The sequence below is a fragment of the Eutrigla gurnardus genome, assembly GCF_963514095.1.
Source record: "Eutrigla gurnardus genome assembly, chromosome: 22".
Lineage (NCBI taxonomy): Eukaryota > Metazoa > Chordata > Actinopteri > Perciformes > Triglidae > Eutrigla > Eutrigla gurnardus.
Genome location: NC_139933.1, coordinates 7642357 through 7652707, shown reverse-complemented (window position 1 = coordinate 7652707; position 10351 = coordinate 7642357). Strand labels below are relative to the sequence as shown.

The window sequence follows — 10351 nt, the reverse complement described above, 5'->3', positions numbered from 1 at the left end:
CTGGAAACGTGTTGATCAATGTCAACGTGCATTTTGGATTTAAAAATGTGAAGATCCATTTTTGGGGGCGAGGGAAGAGGAAAAGCAAATTATTTGAACGCTATCTCAAATGTGTTGCATTTAAGTGTGCGTCACCGATCATGTTGACTGAGACAATTTGAAGGCAGATAAACACACACAACCTGCACCAACGGTTTTTGGCATCGGAAGCCCACGTGCGAGGCGTAGCCTGCGTGTGGATGTGACAGGCTGCTCAAATTAAATGTTGGCTAGCGCCGCACACAAGTTGACAGCTGTCTCTTTGCAAGAAGCATATTATTGTTGTGTGTAAATAGGTTTCTAACAGCTGGTTAAAGAGCTAACATGGGAATTTACTCTTAATCTGTTTTTTTCCACTGGAATTGGATCGGCAAAAAAAAAAAAAAGAGAAGAATCTAACGCTATTCCACACGGCACGCCAGTGTAAAGGGGTTACGTTTTATTAGCCTTGTGCGTTTTAAAGTAATCTCGCCAACATTCCCCCCCACAATCCTACCATAATCCGCAGATTAGCAGATTCATTTATTTCTGCTTGCTACCCCCCCTCACCTTTCGCAGGCAGTTATGAATCCATCACCTTTTTTTTTAACCACAAACAAGCAGACGATCACCTCATTAGCGGACGCACTCGGCTTCCCAAACACACACATAATCACACGCACTCCTCGGAGCTTATCCTGCTACAATTAAAAGTTTAATTAGGAGATCAAAAAAACATTGACTGGAGTTTTATCACCTTTAACTCCTCCATTATGTGTTGAGCACACACACACACACACACACACACACACACACACACACACACACACACACACACACAACGTGCCTCCTTCCCATCTGAACCATTTTGAGCAGATTATCTGCATCCAGAAACTCCCTTGACTGGATTAAGACTGGAGATGCAAAACTGGGTACAAAAACAAGACTGCTGGGGAAAAACAACATCCACATATTTTACTGTATGTCGCCCAACTCAAAAGTTTGATATTCACGTTTAATATATTGTAATTATACAATTAAAATATTACAGAAAATAGATAAATAAATAAACTGAGGTGACGTAATTAGTTCTATTTTAAGGTGAAAATGTTTTAATGACAGTATTTTTCGACCATTAACGGTCTGATTATTCATAAAGACGGGGAAAACAAACCTAAACAAAAAGTGTTTTAAAAGCAAACAAACAAAAACCCATTAGCATGAATGAGATTCTTCTTCTGTGGTACGTTCCAGAGCATTCTACCACATCCATAAAAGGCTGGTGTACCACAGGTGTTCACTGCACACTGGCACGGCTAGTCATTATCTAGCCCGACATGATCATTAGGAGCTGTGATGGCAGTGTGGCACCTCCTCCCTGCACACACACACACACACACACACGCACACACAAGCTAGAGATTCAAGCACTCCCTATCAGTTGTTGTAAAAAAAAGGGGGTGAGAGGGGAAGCTCCTTTCTCAACGGAAAGCATGTCAGCGCTGGTGCACTTTGACCCTTCCCAAACACACTCCACAATCCAAACAGAAGGCCGGCACCACCAGAACTCCTCCGGCATCACAGCGCCTCTCGGCTTTTAAGGCACTTTTTTTTTTGTTTTTTCTGATGACGCCGACTGTGGGAAGCGCAGAGAGCAACGTGGAGGAGGTGGGAAGGGTGAAACCACACACGTGAACACATCCCCTTGCTCGTCATAGAGCAACTGAAACTTGCTCTATGTTCCTCTGCGCTTAGGCCCTGCTGGGGCTTCTTTTTCTACGGGAAGATAAATGTGAAGCCTAGGGGCACTATTGTTTGGACATCTAACCAGGAACTGTCGCTGCTCTCATTGCCCTGGCATTAACAGCAATTATGCGCTCTATTCAGACGGCTTTTGTGTGTCCGACCCCAGACCCCCCCTCCTCTGCTGTCGCCCCTCCGTCCCCCCCCTCCACACACACACACTCAGAGCCCAAACACACATTTCCCGCTTTTCTCTGCCCGCCCCCCCCCTCTTCCCCTCCCGCCCCGTGCTTTCCCTCCCACTCCGCTACTGGTGAACTCATTTGGCTACTGGAGCACTCTCGCCCCATTATGAATGAACTTACAAAAATATGCACATTCAAGGCAAGGAGGAGAAGGAAAACGACAGAAATGCACATACCAGACGTATTTCTGGAGTGATACCTGAGCACCAAACTATTTTTTTTTTCACGTAACATTCTGTGGATTTCATATCCTCCATTGGTTTAAAATGCACATTTATAGCTCCATAAGGAAAAAAAACATTCTTCAAACTGCCTTTCTAGAAAATGACATTTTCAATATTTTTTTTTTTGTAATTATGACACTTTGTGGAAAATACCAATTCTAGATAATCATCTATTGAACCTAGCTAATCCTAAGCATAAGTTTCATATCGAAAAAGATGCGATCAATAGTCATTTTAACCTCATCTTTTCAGCAGGATGCAGCACAGTAACTATAATCTATCTTATCACCATTTCCAGCAAGTCTTTATTTGGTAACGGCTCCATTTAAGTTCCCTCTGTTGTCTGGAAGGGGAAGCTCCACATTCTACCTACCGACACTGTCAACACTTATTTGTACCGCTCAATGGGGACGTGTGAATCAGCTATGCTCTGACCATCGGACATTCACAAATCAAAAAGCAATGCATTTCCAAAGTACTGACGGAAAGATTGGTTACTGTTCACGTTTAAAATGTAGACTCAAAACAAACAAATGAATATCTGCTTCTGTGTGCATCTCTGCACTGCTTTTGAAATTAAAAGTGAACTTGCCAACAATTCCAGGGAGTGCAAAATGTGCTGCCAACCAAGGAAAAACAGTAAATAAAAATAAAGCAACATGCTGGGTATATGGATACGAATTTAGCTGGTGGCTACGTGAACGCACACGCGCACAATAATTTAATTTCCATGTTTCAGGGAGCCCCGAGTCCTGTGGGCCAGGAGCAGAGCTAGCCTATATTTAACAGATGACAAAAGTTGCATTCCAGATGTACAGTACTATCTTTGTGTTGAGCTCTATAGAAATGCATGGGAGAAAGAGGGAGCGAGGGTGGGGGGCTGAGAGGGGAGGGGCGGGGGGTTACACTGGGGGCGGGGGGGTTGAGGGGGGGGGGGGCAACCAGTGCACAGCTGCTAAACTAATGCCATTTTTTTCTTTGCTCAAGCACAGAAAAGCAGAGTGTGGTGGCTCACTGACAGAAACAAGGAAGGATACAGGAGGTGGTAATAGATTTATCCACTCTGAGAATAATTTGTTTTACCAAAAAAAGAAAAAAAGAAAAAAAAAATAGCCAGACTGTGCTATGGCTTAATGAGCAACAGGCATAATCTGTTACACTGAAGTCCAAATTAGGCATCAGATTAGCTGTCATTACATTAAAAAGTATGAAGTCAATGATTTAATTAAAAAAAGGTTCAACCCCAAACCAGACTTGACTGCAGCTGAACGTTAGCTACACCCAAACCCGGCTCGCACACTGCCACCAGGGAACCACTACTCCCTTTGCACTAGTTAAAAATCTGATTAGAAACACACTCACAAACTGACTGACTGGATTTTTTTTTTTTTTTTTTTTGCCTCTGTGGTGTTTCAAGCAGAGTGACAGACCGACGAGCGCGTTAGCTCTCACACGGCTCAGCCTGCCAACATCATCAGCATTAGACAATTAAGCCCCGCTCCCTGAGAGAGAGAAATATAAAAAAAATATATATAAATATATTTTCAGTAAATATTTACTGCACAAATCGTTTCCATTCATTCACCAGGCACTAACAAAACCTTACTGTACTCCCTCTCCCTCTCTTTCTGAGTCCCTCCACCACCACCACCACCTCCCCACCCCTACATCTGCGATTCATTGACTTTACAATTTACCACATGTCGAGATGGGAGAGGTCGAGCCTCCATCTGAATCACGGCACAAATATGCAAGTGATTTATTGTTTTAAAAACCCTGGGCCGATTTAGTGCAACTCCACTTTTCCTGAGCATTACTCCTATTGGCAGACCATGAACAATTACAGTTCGGACTAATTAAGCTCCGAGAATGTGCTGTGCACCGCTAATGTCTAGCAGGCCCCAATTTTAATTTAATGGTGCCAAAACTTTGCTTCCCAGCCCCCCCCCCCCAACCCCACCTCCCCGTTCTCCAACTTAACTCCTCAAATCCAAAGCAGATTGTGCTTTTTATGACTGTTTATTGAGTCGAAGAAAAATAAGGGACCTTTTCTTTCCCCTCTCCTCGCACAGGATGAGACAAACAGCAGAGAGAGAGAGAGAGAGAGGAAGAGATGGAGCACAAAAAGGAGTAGTGGGAGGGAGAGAGAGAGAGAGCGGGAGCTGCTTCCGCCATACTTTGTAAACAAAAGTGATTTGCAAGACAAAAGGAGCGCAACCTTCCAACTAAACTCAGAGTGCATTTTGCGGCTGGAGGCACAAACTGCGGCCGCGTTGTGCCACGAAACCCCCCGCGGACACCAATTAGGCCCCATTAACATGTAAAGCCAATTTGATAAGGTGTGGGCCCTGTCCCTTAAATCCGCATTAAACTATCTCCCCTCTTGTCACAGCCAAAAAAAAAATCCATTTACAGCAGCCGAACACACATAATCCATATGATATACCATTGTTATGCTTATGCCGCTGCCACGTTTTAGGAAAGATACTGTCTGTCTGTGTCAATTATAACAGATAAGGCCGCAGCAATGTGTGCACGTGAGCACAAAGGAGGGTGGCGTTGCATTCACTTCTGCATGTTCATTACAATAATCTGACCAGAAAATCCATCCATTATGTCTTCCCCTTAAAATAAAAAAATAAATAAAAAAAACGTGTTTAAAAGGAAGAAGAAGTCGGGGATTTATTTTTCCACCCAAGAAGGTGAATCTGCGGCAACATGAGCGATCCTGGCACGACAACACGACTGAAACAAAGAGGCAAAAAGGGGAGAAAAGCTATTGTTTCAACCACACAAAGCCTTTCCACAGTCTTGTAGCAGAATCGCCACGGGTTCTGGGAGCGTCTTTTTTTTCACTCTAAACACAGCGGTGGATGCTTGGTGTTGCATTTTCATCGCCCCGTTTGCAACCCCCCTCCTCCCCCCCCTCCCCCCCCCCTTCCACTTTCTTGTTCTTTTTTAAACTACTCGTAATTATACGTCGAAACTCAAAACCTCCGCCAAAAGTCTCCGGGCTTGGAGAATTATGGGGCCAGGGGTGGCGTCAAATATCTTAACATTCATAAGTCCGAGAGGCAGTAAATAAAGCCAGTGGATTTACGGCCCTGCAGCCCCGATGCAGGAGAGCCGGCCGCCCAGATCCCGCTCTCCCTCCCTGAGCCTCTGCTCTCCAGACCTGTTGAGGTGTGATGTTAGCCAACAGCACCGCAGTTAACCCGCCGCCTTTTTTCACAAGCCCCGCGTTAGCATCGGCAGGAAACAAAAGGTAGACGGGGAGAGGAAGAGAGAGAGACAGCGAGAGGGAACCGGGGGAAAGTGAGAGGAGATGGAAAACCGGGGTGAGCTGGGCAGGCCACTTCTCCAATTCAACCTGCACCCAGTGATCCAGCAGGCCTTTGTGTGAGGTTTTTTGGGGAGGAGGGAGACGGCAGGGAGAGGAGAGGAGGAGACGAGGACAGGAAGGCTTTAAAAGCCTGGACACGACGTCACGTCAAAACAGCTAAATGATACTAAATCCCGAGCCTCCTTGGACTGAGGTGGTAGGGAAAACAAATTCTCACCGATTATGGCTCCCAGAGGTCAGACAAATTATGGTTAACTGCCACAACACAGGTTTTTGTTTTTTCTCCCACTCAAGCCATGCAAAAGCAAAAAAAAAAAAACAGAAACCAGGTGAAACGTCCAGTTAGATCAGCATTAGTGCCAGCTGACAGAAAAGAGGTCAAAATAATATAAATAGATTTTTGATTTTTTTGACAAATACCTGAAAATTCTTGCCACAGAAATGCAAAAGCTCAATTTAAATCATTTATGATTAATAGATTTTTTTTTTAAAAAGGCCTAGATGTTGAATTCCATATGCTAAAAATAAAAAATCACAGCATCGGCCCAAAACCGAGAGGTGCAGAGGAAGAGAAGGCGAAGGGAAAAGCAGCGAGAATCAAAGCCTTTCATGACGAGACAGAGGAAAGTCTCATTCCAATAATACTAGCAGTCATATTCGGTGCTTCACATGACATGTTAGGGAGCAAGACAGCTAATCAATGTCCGGGTGAATTATTTATGCCGGCTTTAAGTCTAATACATTTATATTACAGCGGCCGCCGACTTCAAAGCCCTAATGGCTGGACACACAGGGCGCTGCAGACAGTGGGGGCCGAGGCTGTACAGTAGGAAGATCACCGCGAGCCGAAAACCATGTTCATCATCTCACAGTCGCTGTTCAGGTGGATCCGCCAATTCAGCTGTAATAAACGTTGCCTCCTAACGTGCGAGCAGAGCATCTCCTCGATAATCAACAGTGGCTTTTTCGGGATTGTGTAATGACTTCATCTTGTATACGAGAAAGCCGTGCACGGAGGAAACCACACAACAGGTAACAAATCAAGGGATCCATATTTAAATAATCATTTTTTAAAGAATGGTCTTTTGCTGAAAATAGCATTTCAGAAGAGTGTACACCGTCTTGCCGCAGGAATCCTCCCTGCCATGCCACACAATCTGCTTCTCTAACTGCTGCATAGGCACAATGAAAGGAGCGCTCCTCGGACGACTACTGGGCTCAGCGCTGGGACAGTCACAAAAGGAAAATACAAACCCCTGCCACCGAAACAAGGAAGTGCCTCAGTTCAAATCATGTGTGTTGTGAATGTGCGTTTGTGTCAGTGCTGATGAGAATAATGAGTGACTAATTCCACATACCAGCCGGTAGCATTAACAAGGCTGGCTGACTAAGATGGGAGGAGAGAGGGGAGGAAAAAAAAAAAAAAAAGGCAAAATGTTCTCATGTGTGCAAATGGCAGGAATGATGAAATCTTACATAAAAACTATAAAAACACACACGCAGGTAGAGGGGGAATTATTTTTCACGTGAAACAGTGGACGATGGCGTTCAACTCAAAAGGCAGGAATTGTGTCAAGCACAAAAGAAGGCATTATGTGTCAGATGTGCATTTATTTTTCAAGGTGTGCACGGCACGCAAATAAAATGGAGGTAAGAAATATCAGTTTCGTTAGCCAACGCTGAGGTGGCGGAGGGGGGGCGGGGGGGCGAAGAGGTCATATTTCCTAATGCCTGGTCTTTGCCTTAACCTTGTAAAATGAGATGACAGGTCCTAAAGCGCAGACTTGTAATTGCAACCGTTTAAAATAGGGGGGCTAAAAAACACCCATGGTTGAGTAAATTATGCCGCTTAAGGATTGCTATTGCCCAGTGGGACCAGCGAGGTGCTGAGCAAATGAGTAAGTGTGCATAATTATAGCACGGCTGATTGTGTCTAAATAACATGAATTTATTTATAAATATGGGTTTACATGGCAAATGCCCTTTTTTTTTTTTTTAAGGCAATGGATTCTTAATTAGAGGCAAAGGTGGTGCACATGCACAGAATTTCTATTAAATAAATCACACTTTAATATAAATATATATATATATATATATATATATAAGAAATATTTATTAATGTTAAATAAAAAATAAATAAATAAAAAAAATCTCAAATTTGAATCCATGCACCTTTCACGTGACGTCCTAATGGGTTTTGACACATGCAAATGACTTAAAAAGCTCATTTGCATATTGATTTTTTTAAATTATTATTTGCGTGCTTTTACATGGTTATACACTGCAGCGTGTCAGAGAGCCGGTGCACGTCTGGACGCTCACGCAGCTTGTGATAGAGTAAAAAAAAAAAAGGGCATGTTTGATGAGGCTGTGCAAACACAAGCCAATTGCATTATTCAGTGGGTTAAAAAAAACAACATGCACTTGTAGCCTGGAATACAGGAGACCCTGCACGATAATAACAACGTCGTTATTATGATTTATATCATAATAACACGAGTTTTACCTCTTCCCGTGCGTTTGATTTCAAAAACAAAATTCAGGGGGGAACTCAGGAGTGGAGATGTCAAGTGCACACGATTTAAACAGAATGTCCATTTTCACTGGGTCCTAGCTGTTAGCACGGTTAGCATGCTAGCTGCAGGCGGACGTGCATGCCATTAGTACTGTACACTTGACGAGTTGCAGAAACTTGGCTCGACATTTCTTTTATCGGCTGCACTTTGTGGGTGACAACAGTCCGAGTGCGTGCGTGTGCATGTGTGTGTGCGTGTGTGTGTGTGCGTGTGTGTGCACACATACAGTCGTAAATAAATGAACTTACTGTGCGCGCTGTTGGAGAAAGTGATCCATTGGGAAGGTAGGGGCTTGTGAGATCGGGGATCATTATAAATGGATAGCCCGGGTACGGTGGGCTCTTGAACAGCCCTCCATCTTGCCTTTTCGCAGCTAACATGGCGGGGGGAGGGAGGGAGGGGGGGAGAGAAAAAAAAACTTTTTTTATATAAAGCGGCCTTGAAACTTTTTTTTTTTTTTTTTTTTTTTTTATTGTTGCCCAACAAATAAAAATGCATTTTGAGGAAAATAAAGTGGTGCCCTCCCGCCAGGCGCACAATGTCATGGTGCAACAACAACAACACAAATATAGGAATAAAGCAGGAACTCACCCTCCTCTAAACTTTCTCGTGTTTTGTCTCTGAAAGTTTCAGATCTAGGCGGAGGCCGTCTTTCCGCCTTGAAATGCAATGAAACACAGGGATTGCGTTAAAGTCAAAGACAGCGGGCGATGAGGGGCGAAAGCAGAAACTTTCTTTTTCAAGTCTATATCAGCGTGACAATGTTAGAAATGAAGTCCCCCCCGTCAACCGTGACTTAACAGAGCCGGGGAGGACGATCGACCCCGGGGTTTTTTTTTAAAACAGAAATGTGCAACTTACCTCCGAGTCCGACGAGCTGTTTTGATTCGTTTCCGACTCGTTTACAAGCGAAGATTTGACATCGGCTAAATCCCTTTCTGCCGAAGAGTTCTCCGAGATTTTCTCTTCCTGCTCCCCTTCGTCTTTGAAGGAAATCATTTCATCGTTTGCGCCCAGATCGTCCCCTCCGCCGCCGTTGAGCTGCGGCATTTTTCCCCCGTGTTGTTGCGCGTGTGTGTCGGGCAAAAACGCGAAGTTTTTAAACCCTTGATCTCGGCGATCTGGAAAGTCCGAGTTTAAGTTTTTCTCTCTTTTTTTTTTTTTTGGAAAAGGGGGGTAAGAAAAGGGGAGGGGGGGTCTGTATTTTGGCGTTTTCCAAAAAAAAAAAAAAAAAAAGAAGCTCTGGCGGTTTAGTAGAAAAGTCACACAAGCAGGAAAAAAGAAGGGGAATCTTGGCTGGAAAAAGGAAGCCGGAGAAGGAGCCTCGCCGCTCGGATTGAGTGAGTTGAAGTTGGTCGGAGTGGTTTTCAGTTCAAAGGCGGCGCTGATTGACAGATAGAGAGGGATGGAAATAGAGAGAGTCTGGATTCGGGATTATTGACAGGGAGAAACACACAAGAAACTAATGAGATTCAAACAGGGAGGAGACTTGAAGTGACGTTTTCATAAATAGGAGGAAGGAAAAAAAAGGAGAGAGGGAGGGAGAGAGAGAGAGAGAGAGAGAGAGAAAGGGAGGGAGGGAGGCTGGTGGAGGAAGCCGGCGGACGACTGCGGTGAAAAAGCATGTGAGAGGAGGAAAAAGGCAGTTTGGGAGCAGGACAGTGATGGTGAAATAGGAGGAAGATAGGAGTTGCTTTTTGTGTGTGTTGTAAAACGTGGATTAAACGCACATATGGGCGGTCTCCCGGTGGAGGGAGGAAGGGAGAGGGAAAAATGAAAAGAGGGTACTTCCTCAGGCTGTTTGCAACCAGTTTGACTCCACCATACCAGTCTGTCATACTGGGGGACACAAATTAAGTTACAGCTTAAATTAAAGTGATTTATTTTATTATAAAAAAAAATCATTCTGTCTTTTTTTTTTGCTTTTAGAATAGAGGCCTAAAACGCTTGTTTTCCCCATTTCACCTGCTTTGTCACTGCCTTAGATCTATTTTTCATTATATTAGATAATTTTTCCTCAGATGTATTTATTTTTTATTTTGGGGATGGAGGGTGTTATTGCATCCTGCTTTCTTGACAGGTGTGATGTCTTCTGGGACCAACCTGAATTCCTCACTGGCAGCACAGACCGGGTGTTTTTTTATTTATTTATTTCTCCTTCAGCAGACAGACTGGACACAAATAACTGATGCTCCAATTCTG

General features: G+C 44.0%; 1 protein-coding gene across 14 annotated transcripts in view; it reads right to left on the bottom strand.

Moving 5' to 3' along the window:
* tcf7l2 (transcription factor 7 like 2) overlaps positions 1-9626 on the bottom strand; it is an 85705-nt gene extending 76079 nt beyond the window's left edge. For 6 of the 14 annotated variants that reach the window (XM_084040575.1, XM_084040583.1, XM_084040584.1 and 3 more), the window contains exons 1-3: positions 9011-9625; positions 8741-8807; positions 8398-8522 (exon numbers count right to left, since the gene is read on the bottom strand). In XM_084040575.1, coding sequence (XP_083896701.1) covers positions 8398-8522; positions 8741-8807; positions 9011-9199 — 381 coding nt within the window. In that variant the 5' untranslated portion in view covers positions 9200-9625. Of the gene's footprint in view, positions 1-8397; positions 8523-8740; positions 8808-9010 lie in introns of all 14 variants that reach the window. The other 8 variants (XM_084040581.1, XM_084040585.1, XM_084040576.1 and 5 more) reach the window with 4 other exon arrangements.
* Between the last annotated feature and the right edge of the window lie 725 nt (positions 9627-10351).